Below are 17,556 nucleotides of genomic sequence, written 5' to 3'. Positions count from 1 at the left end.
AAAAATCTCCACTTTTTAGGATAAAAGAGTAAAAATAATAAACTAAATTATATCAACATTGAAAACCCTTAAAAGTTACCACATGTGAGTTCACATGTCAAACATTGCTTGAATCACATTTTATTTTGTGGTTTCCCGGACAAAAAGTTACCTTCCTCTCATCGCCGGTGATATTACCTCAGGCTAAATTATATTTGACGTTTTTTTGTCCAAATCTTAGTGAAAAGACCCAATTTTTCCTAACTGAAATCTTGTTGCGTACGTGGAATATTTTTAACCTGGCTCCATATGTCCATGTGAAAAAAAAATGTAAAATTACCTTATTATAACATATAAAAACCTTAAATTAATTTAGTTATCTTAGTTCACTAACATAAGATTAATTAATGCTTTAAGATTTATGCTTCTTCTATTTTTTATAAATTGGCATATATTGGTTTAATTATCTGTTTTCACACACCCAATAAAAAAAATATTATGCTTTTCTCATCTATAAACATAATGATCTTTATCACGCTTATATCAAAAATAAAATTTTAGAAATTTTTATGAATAAGACATGTACGTGTGTGTATGTTATCTTAATAAAAGAAAAAACTAATAATAGGTTTTTTTTATTAACAAGGATGTTTGAACCAGCTTGCGTGTACATTGACTAATCCCACAGACCTTGAAGTTAATGTTCATATAAGCCTCCAGTAGTTATAAGGTTTGTGAAACTAGAATTGATGATGTTTAGAAAACAAACTTAGAGTCTAACCAATTAAACTACATCCTTCAAAATTATAATAGATTAATTTTAAGCTTTATACATCGAGCTAAATAAATCTTTGTTTTATCATTCGATCCCACTTGATCCTTTGAGGGTTTTCAAATAATGCTAGAAATAATAAGTTTGCCGAATTCTTTGTTTTAATATTACGGAATTCATTTTACTAACTCATGATATGATAAATGATATATAAATTAATGAATTGATTTCAATTGGGATAAGTGTACAATCAAAATGTTAAGTTCATGTCATAATAATTTTAAAAGGGGCTAGGCTCCTCCAATTTAAAAACTGTCCTGTAGAATTAATATTGCAATTCCTGTTATCCACAGGGAGGCAGCAACTGCTGTTGCCATGTAGCAATTGGCAAGTACCCCACATATACTGTGAGGATTTTGATTGCGAGGAAGAAAGTAAAGGATTTTTTATTTTTTTAGTGTATTTTTTATTGTTTTTTAAAGCATTGTTTTGAAATATATTAAAAAATTATTTTAAAAAAATTATTTTTGATATCAAAATAATCATATAAAAAAATAATTTAAAATTAAAAAAATTCAAAAGATTTTAAAAATTCAATTGAACTGTAATACAAAAATGAACCTCAATATTGTGTTGAACTTCCACTAATTAATAATTGAAAGGCACAGATCACTGGGTATCTTCCTATTTTCCAGCCACATGACCAAGTTACTATCTCTTTTGGAATTAGTAAAGGTTAATTTTTTAAATATTTTTTATTTAAAAATAAATTAAAATAATAATTTTAAAATTTATTTTTTACATGAACATATTAAAGTGATTCAAAAAAACACAAAATTATTTTAAAATTAAAAACATGGTTTGAAAATTGCAATGCCAAACATCACCTAGAAAACAAGCATTACCAAATTTTGCTAATGTCCCAGCATGTTTTTTATTTTTTTGGCAGAATATAGAATAGATTTCCAATTTTTTAGATTGTAAGATTATACTAATTTACGCTCATATTTATACATGTATTATTTATTTTATTTTTTGAGAACTTAATTGTATACACATGGAATTTGAACATAACATTATTGTACACAGTTCGATATCTGTTGCTTTGTCCCTTACTTTTTGCAAACAGTACCCACATTGCTTTAGCCATGGAAAATGTGGATTGCATATTCCCCACCCCTTTATTTAGTTGCAATTCACTCAAACCCCGTGTGGATCTTCCCTTCCACACAATCATGCTTCTAGAGAGAGAGCGAGACTAGCTAGACAGGTCCTAGCGCATATATATATATATATATATATATATATACACTAGCTCTATATTTGGTTTTAAGCGGTTGAAAGACAAACATAATCAAACGTGATATAATTCGCGGTTTGACAATTGTACTTATAATGACTCCTTTTTGATGCTTGATTTATAAGGAACTCTCATTGAGAAAGGGTCTACCCCTCCTCTCCTTTCTCTTTCAGCAATAAATTAGCATGAAAAGGTGCAAGCAAATCTCTCATGAAAGGTGAAAAAAGAACACGCAAAACTTTCAGTGCTCTCCTACATTTTCAAGCTGTCAAATTTCTAGAATTTCCTCATCTAGAAACTAATTCTTTCCTCCCTTTCGCTCCTGATCATTTCTTGCTCCATGCTTCCTCTTCAAACCCTTCTCCTCCTACTCTTCCTCCATGGCCTTGAGAATTTTTCACACTCTATGCGTCGTTTTTTGGCTCTCCCTTCTCTTGCTAGTGTTTCATGAATTGTGTAATTTCAAGTCCAAGATCAACAGCACCAAAGACCAAATCAACAGCATAAGCAAATCATCAACATTCTCTTATCGCCCTTTCCTCAACAGAAAAGTTGTTGCTAGGAAATTCGACTTCACCCCATTTCAAAAACATCACCAACAACCTATGCCTGAGGAAGAGGGGCACAAGAAACGAGCTCGAAGTGAGATTGATCCACGTTATGGTGTCGAAAAGCGCCTCGTCCCCAGCGGTCCTAACCCATTGCACCATTGATGGTTTGAGAGAGGTTTCATGAGTACTTGTATGATGTAATTACTTGTTATAACTTTTGCTGCTTCACCTGATTTTCTTGTGATCACTCATGAAGCCATAAAATTGCAGATTTCATGGATCATGGTGTATGATATTGTGAATTCGAGCTTGTACATGTATTAAGTATATTATCATTATATCTCCAGAAAGGGATGATACAGAGATTTTGTAGGTTTAAGTTCATGATTGCCATGATGATGCTCGATTTGATAAAAGTGACAACTAATTATTATATCTATTAATTGTTTGTTTTATGAGATATCAAGGAAAGTAGGAAACACGAGTAGCTGTGACGGCACGGCATGGGAGAAGAAGATATTAACCTAAAGTAGTTCGACACCATAATGATAATGATACTATCTTATTAACGGGATTGGTAATTTGCTTAAAGCTTTCCTTTCTTTTCCTTGAAGATTAAGATATAGTTTGTTTTTACCTTTTTATGTTTATGTTTTAAAAGTATTTTAAAAAAAAAAAATTATTTTATTTTAAATTTATTTTTTTAGTATTTTTAAATTATTTTAATATGCTAATATCAAAAATATTTTTTAAAAAATAAAAATATATTATTTTGATATTTTTCCGAATAAAAAAATATTTTAAAACACAACAACTATTATACTCTCAAATACCATTAAAAAAAAACCTAATGTATATATACACTACATATCAATATTCTAATCCTCTTATTCCTCTCTCTCTCTCTCTCTCTATATATATATATATGTATGTATATACATACATATATATATATATGTATATACATATATATACATACATACATTTATATATATGTATGTATATACATACATACATATATATATATATACATACATACATATATATATATACATACATACATACATATATATATATATATATACATACATACATACATATATATATATATATATATATATATATATATATATATATATATGTTTGTTTGTAAAAATCAGTGGTGAAGAAAGGCAAGGATATGTAAAATGAGAGCACCCGAGATTCCTTTTTCTTCTTTTCCTTTCCTTTTCTTTTCTTTTCAAATAAGAAAACATAACTGATTGTGTGATGGAGTTCCGAAATAGTACCTATGTAAGTATCATAGGCCATTATTACTAATTATTAGATTTTTTTTTCCTTTTCCCATTGAATTGTACTGCTCCAACTGTTAAGTACTCCCGACTGATCAACTTTTAGTCTCTATCTCTCTTTTTTTTTCTTTTACTTAAAGGAACCTAAAAGTAATGTGTGTGTGTACTCGGGTTGCTCTATTTCCATTTGGTGGAAGTTAATTGTAATTACTGCAACAACGTCGAAATTTAGAGTAAATAGGTTCGATGACTATTCTCCAGCTTGCATGTGTTCTATATATGTTCTCGACTCTCGAGGCCTATGAAGCAATGGAAGAGGAGCCGACTTAATTGTCTGGGTGCTTGCTTAATTGGGAGTCCGGGAGGGTAACTTGTCAATGGAAAGCATTCATATTGGCAGTGATGAGGATACAATTGGAAATCACAAATTATTATATAGATAATTCCAAAATTTACAAACGAATTGTGGTTCTTACATGATTTGATGATTGAAAAGGATACGCAGACAAAGATATCTTCTAGAAAAATTCTTTTTGTTACCCTTTATTTTTCTTTGATTTTCTTTGCATATTTGTCATACTCCAAGCTCGATGGGAGGAGCTTGGTTCACAACTGAATAATTTTGGACCTATATGTGCAAATTGCAATACCGAATTGGATCTCTTGTTATCATCGTAAAAAAAAACATTCCTTTTATTTAATTCAAATTTCTTAAAATCCACACCGCTCAGTCATCATCGCCAAGAACCAGTCCTGCGCGTTAATTTCTTCCAGTTCCAGGGTATATGTTATAGGCATCTTGGATATGTTTCTTTGTATATATATGGTCTGTGCTTCACTCCCTAATATTAGTTGGATCCACTTGCTGTCAAAGAACCATCTCACCTAAAAGTTTAAGTTATTATATGAGTTTTCAGGATATGATTTATATTATTCTCTAACACACACCCTCAAGTGAAAGCCCTTTGGGCTTTCAACTTGCACATGCCCACTTTACCTTATGCTTAATTTTTATCAAATAAATAGGGATGGTGAGATTCGAACTCGTGACCACTTGGTCATCAAGGCTCTGATACCATATCAAAGAACCATCTCATCTAAAAGCTTAAGCTGTTAGGTGAGGTCTCATAATATAATTTATATTATTCTCTAACACTTCCATCCACGTAAGTCAAGCTTGATTTTTCACATCCATGGAATATGCATCGAGAATTATGTGGCTAATCATTTGCGCACACAATTTGGATTTTCCACATCCATGGAGGTGTAACCATAACCAAATGTACATCATCTTTATTCAAAAAAAGAAAGAGAAAAAAAGCACTCCACGTCCACGGTCGATTAACAAATACAAAAAAAAAATAAATCATGAGCACCCCATGAAGAGACCATTATGCAGTGACGACTATTCCTGCTCCCGATGACCAGAGCTTTATTATGTGAGCTTTACAGCCCAACTTGAGGCAAGGGAATTAGTGCAGCTTCGTATGTTTTCTTTTTGATGGTTAGAACATGAGTGTAGAGTCGTTTGATTTTTTATATAAACATTAATTGCATCTTTCACGCGTAGACATGACATATACAATTTTACAAAAATCTTTGTCATGTATATATTGAGATTTAAATTTCAGATATCATCATAAATATATAGGATTAATCATCAAATAAAGATGTATCACTTTTTTAAAAAAATTAGAAACAACATCACGATTAATGAGTCTTTTTCTTACGGTTGGATCGTCCTCCCAAAGTTACTTAGAGTTCATGCAAATACTTGTTTAATTTAGAATTGCGAGCTAATAGTGATTTTTTTCCCCTCAAAAGGAGAAAAGTGCAAAGTGACTTATTAACTCAAATCTCATCTCATCGGATTGAGAACTCCAAAGATTTTGTGTTTCACGCTTGTAGTATATCACATGCAATCAATTTTTCCACCATCGTGTATAATTCAAGCAAATAAACTTTCAATACCTTTATTCAATCAAAAAACATTACGTTTTCAATGTAATCTTTCTCTTTTTTTAGAATTTGTTTCAGTATAATCTTAATGTAGACACTTATATATCAGTCAGTTTGCAAGCATAAAATTGGATGACACTAAAATCTACAAGGTTAGAGTACTTCCTGGAGATATATTGAGCACGAACAGGAGAATTTACTCCATCTACTTCCATGTAGCCATGCATATATATACACAATTATTTGATTCGCGGTAACCAGAACTTGCATTTTTATATTATTTTAAAATAAATGGGATAGATAAATCCAGCTTTTTGATGGGATTAGCAGTGGCCTCTCATCCAATGCGCGCAATGAATCACAGTTTCAAATCTCCCACAAGGGTTCCAGCCTCCAAGGTTTCGAGCCTTCAACCTCGCTCCTCGCAAGACCAGCAGATAAAAAGGACTGGGATTAAAGAAAGTCACAATTTCCCATACATACAATTCTGAAAAATTACTTTCAATAAGAAATTGTACATTTTAATATTAAAGGTAATTTCAAATTAAATGAAAGTTAATGAAGATAATTAATAATTATACTAATTTATATGGTAATAATTCAAAATTTAATTAACTTGTGGGTTACATGAATATATACCTTTAAATAGATAACAAAGCTAAGGTTTGTAAGGAAAACAAATATTACAAAATCTATAATTAAAGCATTTAATACCTTGAAAACTTTATAAGCCAAACAAAGTTGTTTTAGTAGTGGAGTTTTGGACTCTCTCAATCGTGCAGGGACATAATAGAGTTATACGACAGCTAATCAGGCTGTTATATCTTGAAGTGAACAAGTGACGCGACCGTATACCATGAGTAGGAGTAGGAGCGTGTTTGGTAGTGTGATTGTGGGTGTTTTTTAAATAATTTTTTATATTAAAATACATGCCAATGATATTTTTTTATTTTTAAAAAATTATTTTTGATATCAGCACATCAAAACGATCCAAAATGTACAGATCATATTAAATTTTAGCAAAAAAAAACTTTTAATTTTTTAGGAATGCAGCCGCAGTCGCGTTCCCAAACACTGCCTAAAAAACTATAGTTCCTTATTCTTTATAGTTCTAGATTACAGAGAAACAAAATTGTTTCTAACGCTCTAAATTAATAGAAAAAACTTTGATATATTCAAAAAAATATTTAATTTAATAATCTTCGATCCAAAAAAAAAGAGTTTATAAGGCTGTTTAAATAGAAGAAAAATATTATAATTAAAAAACACCTTGACTTATTTTAAGATCTTTTTGACCTTTTGATGATTATGAAATTGTATTTGGGTAGGAAAAACAGATTTTAGAATCTTTTATTAAAATATTAGCTTAATCTAATAATCAGATCAAAAGTTATATTTATTTTTTTAATTGTACGTTGAACTCTTTTAGAACTCTTTGAGATCTGAAAAATCTTAACAATCAAGGAAATAATATAATAAAAATAAGTAAGTCAAAAATAATGAATAAATATCCTATTTAGTCCCTTCTACTTGTAAAAAACTCGCTTTCAATTTAACTATTAATAATTGAACTCAACCGTGCTAAAGAAATAAATATGTCAAATGTAACTTTGTAACCAATTTGTTCATGGGGTAGCTTACTTCATATACCTTATATCCAATTTCAACAAAGATATATTCATGTAGAATTTTAAAATCCAAACAAAACTCCTTGAGATCTAAGAAATCAAGGTCATATGAAATCATTTTTTTGAGATGATAAAAACTTTAGTTGACATGTCTAGTCATCCCTAACAACAAAGTCTTTACCACCAATTAAATTGGTAGTTTTAGAAGATTGATTCAACATGGATACTTTTGGTTTGGAAAATATATCCACACTTAATTCTTTTTTGATATCAACTTTAGCCTCCTGAGTAATTCTAGCAACTTGTTCTAGTTTTTCTTTAGTTAATTTAATCTCAACATGTTCATGGACTTCATGTTGTCATTTAGATTTCACATATAATTCATATTTCTCTAATTTTTCAGCATATTTAGTAACTTCAAGTTATTCCCCTAAGAATAGAAATAATTGTGGCTCTTCTACATTTTTAAAAATTAAGTAAAATACTAAACCACGTGGGTTTTTCACTATAGCTCATCCATAATGAAACATGTCTAAAGCTACAATGAAATTATCCTTTTATCATAAACCTTTGGTCCAAGGATCGTATGGTAATTTTAATTTTACCATGAACAGTTAAATTACGCAAGTACCCTTACTATGCAAATTTGTTACTCTCTGATGACGATGGTTGAAATCAAGCTTTCGCCACATCATTTGATGTATTTCAACGTCATCTTCCTCCCTGAGTGATGTTTGTATAGTAGTGAGATCTGATTTGGCGCCAATTGACTTTTTTTCTTTCTTTCATTTCCTTCTCTTTCTTCTTTAGATTTCATATTGATCATGCAAAAATTATACCTACCCTTGAATTTCTTTTTTCTTTTGATTCAATCATTCTTCTTTTAATTGGAATTGTTTTATTTACTTTGATTGTTTTTAATTGGTTTTTATTTTCATTTTCATCCCTGGTTGTTTGCTTTTGTTAGTTTTTTTATCAATTATTGTCATTATTTTTTTAATTGCTTTTATTTTCAATTATTTTTTTGATATATTTTTTTTCTTCAATTTCATCTGTCGCACCCAACATCGCAGCGATCTTTAAAAAATCAATGTTAAAGAACAGATTTTTAGCATCATGTTCTTAAATAGAAAAATGTTTTGTTTAAAGAGTTGTCATCTAGTATTATGATCATTAAAAACCCTAACTGGTCAACAGAGATTTTATGGTATGAGACTGGTTACGCAAAATGAAAGATATCATGACCTCTTAAATGTCCTGCCTATGACAGGCTACATTGCTAGTTTTGTTTTAAATTGCTAAAAGTTTATTGGTTTATGTTATGATAGTTTGCTTGTAATATTTCTGACTCTGGCGTCAGTGCATATTTAATTACGAATATTTTTAATTAGTTATTAGTAGATATTATGTAGCCTAAATTTTTTTTTAATATTCATAACTCTACGTCAATGAATAAACTAATAAAATAAATTTAAATTATATATATATACAGACCCAACCAGCCTGGTTTGTTATAATGCAAAGAAGAGAAGTAGAGACTTACCTGGAGACGAAGCCGAATGCACTGGTGTTTTGTTGGTCCTCTGTTCGTGTCTCTATCCTTTTTCTGGGTTTACTATTTTTTTTTTTTTGGTTTCCTCTGTTTCGTTGTTCTTCTTCCTGGTCCAGTACGCTCGTCCCCCCTGGGTTTTGCTCTGTGTCTTCGTTCTTCTGGAAAACCCCCCTTGTTGCGTTTTCGCTTCCTCCTGTGTGTCTCCCGTGTTGTTCGTTTTTGTGTGAAATGGCCTCTGTCTGTGTGCTTTCCCCTGTTTTTCTGCCTCCGTTTTTTTTCTCGTTCTCCCTCTCCTTCTGTTTTTTTTTGTTGATTCCTCTGTTCATTCTTTCTGTGTGTGTCTCCTCTGTTTTTCTGTTGTTCGTTCCCCCCCTGTTTTTTGTTCCTCTCCCTCGCGTGGCCTTTCTCTGGCTTTTTATAAAGCCAGAGAATGCCATGCGATCGCCCGGCAAATGAAAGGACTCGCAGGACCGTTACAATGGTAATGGAGATGCATCGTGGGGCGCGGGGCTGCTTGTCTTCTTCCTGCTCTGGTCCGCTGAAGAAGACGAATAGTGTCCTTTGAAACGGCGCCGTTTTCTTGACTAAAATGGCTATTTGCAATTGTGCTCCTGGATCAAATACAATTGGCCCCTGAATTTCGGCGCCATGTAAAAAATGATCCTTGTACTTTAATTTTTTCAATTTTTACCCAAATCAGCCCCAAACTTTGGTATTTCTTCAATTAAGCCCCTTATTTCATTAATTAAACTAATTTTAAGTTCAATTAAGTCCCCAAACTATTAATTCTTTCAATGTTTGACCAAATTGACTTTCAAGTTTAATTTCTTCCAATTAAAGCCTTAAAAATCAATTTTTATTACAATCAAATCCTTCATAAACTCAAATAATCTTTCAACAAAATTTAATTGAGTTCTTAAATATCTGATTTTGGATTTTTCTTTCTCAAATTAAATTATTTTATCAATAAAGCCTTTATCAGCCAAAAATATATTGTCAATTTTTATTTTTATTTTTATTTTTGAACTTTCTTAACCAATCTTTAACTATTTTTTGAGCGCCCCGGCATCCTCTTCTCACTGCTATTATTTTTTTGTTTTCTTCTAAATATATATATATTTTTACTTTTGATATTTAATCTTTTTTTATGGGGATCCAAAAATGGGTAATAACACCATCCTTGAGCATTTCTTTTCATTGAATTTTTATGTCAAGTTTGGTGCCAATTTTTTTAATTGTTATTTTTTAAAATCATTTTCTTAATTGATTTATTTTTTTCAATTACATCCCTAAACATTTAATTTCATTTAAATTTTTCATTAACATTTAATTTCAGTTTGTTTTTGTATTGAATTCAGTCTTAATCCTTTTAATTGCTAGTTTTACATTTTTTTTATTGACTTTTTTTCTCAATTTTATCTGCTAATATTTGTTTGGTCAAGAATCTTGCTTATTTTTTTTTTCAGGTTTACTTTTAATGGTGTCACCCTGGTCTCATCACCTGGGTCATAGATCTGAAAGATTAACCCAAGTTGACTTTGGTCTTTTTTCAAAGCATTTGTTTTCAAATATTTTTTTTGCCGGAATTTTTCCGCTTTACTATTTATGGGGTCATCCCAATTTCATGTGTTATGTCATGTGTTTAATTTGTTCACCTAGAATGGCAACCGGATTCACTCAAAACTTTTTTTTTAATCTTTTTTTATATATGTTTCCATCATATTGGCAAGTGTTCATTTCTTATATTTTCTTGATATGTTCGGCATTTCATAATATTTTTTATGGTGTGTGTTTATTCAGTTTTTTTTTTTTGTATTTATCGTTTAAATCATGGGTTTTTAGAGTTGATATATATAGCTTATGCAATCATCTAATTAAATAAATTAATAATCATTTATGTAAATAAAAAAAGTCATTAACAATAATAATTAAAAAAAATTATAAAGATAAAATATTTACCTGATTATATATATCAAACATGCCAACATGATTTGATTCTAATTGATGCAACATATAACATGAGTAAAAAATTAGGATTCCTTAATTTCTAAAGTTTATAGCTCTAAACTATAAAGAAAGAAACTAGGCTTTTCAAGCACTAAGGTTATAACCCTTAACTATAAAAAAACCTTTGATATATTAAGTTATATTATAAGAAGTAATTTTTTTTTTATCAATCCTAGCCAATATTTGATTGAATTAAAAAGATATTTTTAATCTCAGTACTTCAAAAATACTCTAATCTAGAATGAAAAAAATAAATTAACCAAAAGAACATTTTAATAAACATAAAGTGTGAAAAACCTTAAAAGGAGAAGTGGCAATAAGCCAATCAAAGAAAAAAAAACGTAAAGGCTAAAAGGTCAAAATAGCCAACAAAAAGAAAAGGATGTAAAGTGTACTTAATGATGAAATACTCTGATTTTTTTTTTAGCATCGTGGTTTAATTATATTTTTTTTTAATATTTTAGATTATTTTAATATTTTAATAAAAAAATATTATGTTAATATTTTTTAAAACAAACAACTTTTTTAAAAACAACATCTATCGTAGTTATAAAAAATGAGAAAGGAATGCAGCCTGCTTTTGTACGGGTGTTTCCTTTAAGGAATGGAAACTCCATAACATTGTACTTAACAACAATTTGAAATATTGATAACTCCATCTAAATTACGAGAATATATAACATCACTTAACTATAAAATTGATCAGGACCTTAGAGCATCTTTAACGGGACAACTAAAAAATATAGATAAAATAAAAAAAATTATATTTTTAACTGTTATATTTGTTTTTAAATATTTTAACCAGTCAAATAAATAAATAGCTAAAATAGTTATTTAATATAAGAATTGTGATTTCTATATTTTTATGTAGAAAAAACAAAAATAAATAAAAGTACACTTTTTCTATTGGCCAACATTTTGTTTATTTGTTTTATATCCGTTGGCCAATATTATATAATTATATTAAAATTAATTTAATTTAAAATATAATAAAAAATAATTGACTCTTCTAAATAGTTTTTTTATTATTGGAATGCATATAAACAAAAAAACTATATTTATATTATTTAAAATTTTATTTTATTAAGATGATTTTTTAATATAATGTTTTTCATTGATGCTATTGGCAAAATTCACAAGCAAATTGGCATAATCTAAACTAATCAACATGAGTTTCATGCATTTGTTCGTTCCCATATATGCAAAATTATATTCCTTTGCAAGTAAGATAGACAAAATTATTATCAGGATTCTGGCTTCCATGTTTGCGAAACACAATTATAAAGTATTTTAATTTAGTTAGAGTCTATTAATTTTTATATTTTGAAAGTATTTTAAAAATATATATGTTTTAATTTTTTCCCTATTTCAAATTAAATTTTTTAATATTTTCAAATAGTTTTAATACAATAATATAAAAAATAAATTTTAAAAATAAAAAATATTATTTTAATATATTTTTAAATAAAAAAACATTTTAAAAAACCATATTGATTTGCTTTATTGTTTTTTCGACAACACAGTGCTTTCACAAGTGTTGGCAGGACAGAAACTGTTGAGGTACAGAATCCAGGTCCACTGTCAAGCAAGTCATCAATACACAGGTAATTCTTCATTACATTAATGGAATAATAGGCTACCTAACTCATTAATGAATAGTTGATTGAAACTATAAATTAAATTATGAAACACTTAATTGGACGTCCAAAGTAATGTTATTCGTTATGAAATATTAATTCCAAAACTATCGATCACTGATAACATTGAATGAATTTACAAGAAACCAACTATCTAATAACTAAGATTTTATATATGGAAAACTGAGTTGGGATATTTGATTGAATTGTTTTTTTTTTTTGGAGAAAAATACACCCAATTACACATAAATTGGATGCCACACTAGCTAGAGGCAAATCAAATCAAGATTAAAAACTATGTCTCAAATGAAAATAGACACAAAAAGTAGAAGCACAAATTGAAAATGATATCACTTTGTATAACAGATGGTTAGCCCACAGGTTTTGTAAGTTAAGCATGAAGTTGAAGGTGCACTAACCCCATAGCACAAACCAGTATATAGAAATCGGCTGCCCACGTAACATTCATCTAGAAACTTAAAACATCAAGAATTTTTTTGAGATACCAACACCATATTTTGATACATGCATGGAACACCACGCCTGACATATATATAGAAGGTGACGACTAATCATACGTGACATCTTGTTTGCCACACAGGTTCGGAACTTAAAAGAACTGAAATTTAATTATATAATATGGTGATGATCAATCAAATGATAATGATATTAATGATCATACGCACGATATTTATCATAATTAATCTTCGTTCCAATTAATTCATTTAATTGTCTAGCTAGCTGCCAATGGCATGACGAACACGTCTTTAATACAATAGAGGAGCATTTGACTAATTCTATCTGCGATCAGTAGATGCATATAGATTATAAACCACAGTTTATTTGGAAACAAGGAAACGGTATTGTGGTGTGGCTCAATCAATTATTAGTAAATTTATAGTATTTGACTAATCAATCTTGAATAATTGAGTTTTTTTTTTTAAAAAAAAATTTGATCTCTTGATTTTGTTATAGTAAGAAAGACTAAGAAATAGAACCATCTTTCAGTGATCCTCTTTACATAATGTTTTTATGATTGGTTTTTTTTTTTAAAAAAAAACAACTGTTTTGTAGGTGCTTAAAATAATATTGCTTCTCTGTATTGTTAAATCTCCAGAATTTATAATTTTAATGAAAAAGCATTAAACTCAATCATTTTATGTCTTACTCGTTAAAGGGCATTTACATTCAAATTGTGTAGTTTTTTGTTTTTTTATTAGCGTGGGTTTTCGGGTCAGTTTACGCGCACCTCGACTAATCCCACGAGCTCTAAAATTAATGACCATGTAAACTTTCAGTGATTATTATATTAGCAATCAGAAGACTCGAACCTAATAGATAAGGTGAGTGTAATGGATATAAACATGAATCAATGTATATTTGACTTAATTTGACATGCATGTAAGAGACATTAATTAATTTTTGAAGCCCTTCCTATTGATTTCCTAATTAAATGATCCCTAACAAATTTTTTTTCCTATAACGTCGACTTTAAATCAAGAAGCAGAAATGGTCAGTACCCACATAGCTTTCATTTCTTTGCAAGTCGGCCTCATACGTTAGCGCTGACTGAACTACTCCCTTACAATATTGCAAGAAGTAATTAAATGCACTAGATAGTGGGCAATTTATAAGATATATTCAGTGATAAATGATATATATGAACCTTCACTTGCAATTAATAAATAACCAAGCTGCCAATGTGAATCATCTGAATATGAATATGCAAGATGACTTTTCATACATATTAATTATTAGTGTGCTAAGACTCCCAACAAACACGTAGACAAGCCTTTGTAGGTTTAAAGACATTTATGGCACTACGAAATATTAAAAAGTCGTCTCTCCTCACCTTCCACCGGCTAATAATAGTTTACTTCGCCTCCCTCTCTCTATGTGTATATATATGCCAATCATCATCGCCAACAAGAACATGCAACAACTCTAGCAAGCTAGGAGCCATTTTCATTTTTCCACAACCATTTCTATGAAACATGGTACGTGTACTCATGGCTGATCATGTCGGTCATCACATAGAAGGGTCCGTCCCACTTGCAATTGGCTTGTTTATCTCAGTTTCTGTTCTTGTGGCACTATGTGCCAAACATAGCATATGGCGCACCCAGCAGAAGCATCAGTACTCATGCGCTGCAACAAGCAATTCCAAATGTGCAACGCCTAATAAATCACCATTAGCATCGCCTAAGAAACTCGGGCCAAAAATTAGTAACAAGGCAATTCCATTCATGGACAGGAAAAAAGATGGTGCTGATGATGAAGACGCTACGGTACCCGGAATTGGAATTAAAGAGGAAGCTGGGGGATTGGAAGAAGGTGGGCTGTGGCAAAAATCAATCTTGATGGGAGAGAAATGTCAGCCACCGGAATTTTCAGGTGTGATATTCTATGATGGTCATGGGAATCAACTGTCTCAGATGCCAAGGTCACCTAGGGCCAGTCCCTTGCCAAGTATTTCATTTCCGGCTGTCAAAGATGCCAATTAGCTAGAGGCATCCAATTATATGTCCCCAGGTAGATATATGCATGGTCTGGAAATTATGTGTATAATTTATTTTTTATGACATATTAATCTAAGAGTTCAAAATAAAATCGTACATGCTAAAACATTGACTGTATGGTGGTACATCTACCATAACATATCTTTCATGTTTGTGGGTGATTGATGGAGATGATCCGGAGTGAAAAGGATGGCAAAGATCCTGCGGAATTGGACGGCGTTTGGTGGTTTTTAAAAAAAGAAGACTCAGAGATGGTGAAATCTCGTTTGGGCTCTCCCTTATTTCCTGTCGATTTTAGTTAGAATTGTCTCTTTGGCTACCAATCTAGCGAGATATTGTTTTCAGGCAATCAAGGGTGGTCGGGATATGTTTACCCGACTCTATAATTTTCATCCCAATTTCAACCATAATTTCTTGATGGTGTGTTAACCTAATTTTTTGAGTGTATTTTAAAAGTATGTTTATAATTACTTTTTAAAGTAATTTTTATTTGAAAATATATTAAAATAATATTTATTATTATTATTTTTTAAAAATTATTTTTGATATTAATGCATTAAAATAATTTAAAAATACTAAAAAATATTAATTTAAAATTAAAAAATATAATATTGTTTAAAATATTTTTAAAATATAGGAGGCAATGGAGTTTAGAGTGTTGACAAAATAAAAAAACTGCATCGCACGTATTAAAAAAAAAATTAAGTGCTCCGTGCGTGTCTTGTGACCTGAATGTGGATTATAATAGTTTACCTTTACAACAAAGAATTGGTCGTTGGGAGCAAAATTATCTTTTCTATAAGGTTTATTTGTCACTGTGATGTTGAACACGGATATATTATTCTTTTTGTATTTTTAACACGCACTGCAATGACTTAAGTATTTTTAGAAGCATAAAAAATAAAATTGGGTCAGAGGTTTTTTAACACGGATATAAGATTTTTTATGCTTTGGTTGCATAATATAATAACAAAACTACCATTAAAAATAAAACTGACATTAAGAGACATTTTTGTGTTTCCCTGATGATTTTTAATTATAATTAATTTAAATAAGAAACAATACAGTTTTTTAACAAATATAAATATAATTAAAAATAAAAAATAGCTGTCACGTGCATAACACAAGCAGCAAGATGGAGGCACATGTATTTTTGAAGTGCTGCATTTCCTGGCAATCAAAAGTCGCATCCAACGATGACTTTGAAAGCGTAGTGTCACCTTCTTTCCCGATGATCATGTGTGTGTGTGTGTGTGTGTGTGTGTGTGTGTGTGTATGGAGGAGTTGTGGTTAGGCTTTGGTGGATCTTTTATTTTTTCTTCCCTCTCATCTCATATTTCATACCATTCTTTTTAAAAATTAAATATATCATATCAGTTTATATTTATATTTTTTAATTGTTATTTATTTTATTTTTAATGCCTTTTAAAGTTGATTTTTTTTTCAATTTTGTCCATTAATATTTAATTTAATTTAATTTTTGTATCTAATTTGGTCCTTATTTTTTATTGTTATTTTTATATTATTTTATTGATTTATTTATTTATTTCAATTTCATGCCTCAACATTTTATTTCATTTTATTTTTATATTCAATTTGGTCCTCATTATTTCAATTGCTATTTTTTTATTTTTTTTATCCTTCTCTTGTTTTATTTTATTTTTCAATTGTATCTCTCATTTTTTTATTCCATTTAATTTTTATACCAAATTTGATCCATATTCTTTTAATTCTTATTTATTTTATTTTTTAATTTAGGATAATTGAAAATTTTGTTTCGTGATTTTTTTGGGTATGTCTACTACAAGGTAAACCGGTCTCATAACTCAAGCCATGAACTTTGAAGATTAACTCAGTTTGACCACGGTCTTATTTTTAGGTTCTTTTTTTAAAGTTGATTTGTTTTCATCATTTAACTTTAAGTTATTGGACCTTCATCTTTGTAATTTTCGCAGCTTCCTTTTTTTTGAAATTGTCTCGATCTTATATCATAGATCACGGGTTAGTCAAGTTAACTCAGGTTGATTAAGTCAAGGTTTTTTTATGTTCTTTATCGATTTTTTTTCCAATCAATTTCATTGTTTTTTTCAATTTACTTTGTATAAGGTTATCTCGATCTCATAATTAAGCTATGAATTTGCCATGCTGACTCAAATCAGGTTTTTTATCCTCTTTTAAAATTGAATTTTTATCAACTACCTTATCATCGTTTGATTTACTAATAATTGAGCTTCAAAATTTTTAACTTTTTTTTATGAGGTTATCTCATTTCTTTTTAATTTTTTCTTTGTTATCAAATAATATCATTAAGATATTTTAAGATTATTTATAAGTTCTCTTTTCATAATATTGGCAGAGTT

General features: G+C 29.5%; 1 protein-coding gene across 1 annotated transcript; it reads left to right on the top strand.

Annotated features, from left to right (window-relative positions):
- The first annotated feature begins 14,561 nt into the window (after nt 1-14,561).
- LOC133698010 (uncharacterized) lies at nt 14,562-15,630 on the top strand. Its single transcript, XM_062120866.1, has one exon. The coding sequence runs from the start codon at nt 14,672-14,674 to the stop codon at nt 15,179-15,181; it is 510 nt and encodes a 169-aa protein (XP_061976850.1). The 5' UTR covers nt 14,562-14,671; the 3' UTR covers nt 15,182-15,630.
- The last annotated feature ends 1,926 nt before the right edge of the window (nt 15,631-17,556 follow it).

The sequence above is a fragment of the Populus nigra genome, chromosome 6, assembly GCF_951802175.1.
Source record: "Populus nigra chromosome 6, ddPopNigr1.1, whole genome shotgun sequence".
Lineage (NCBI taxonomy): Eukaryota > Viridiplantae > Streptophyta > Magnoliopsida > Malpighiales > Salicaceae > Populus > Populus nigra.
This window is presented reverse-complemented; position numbering and strand designations above follow the sequence as displayed.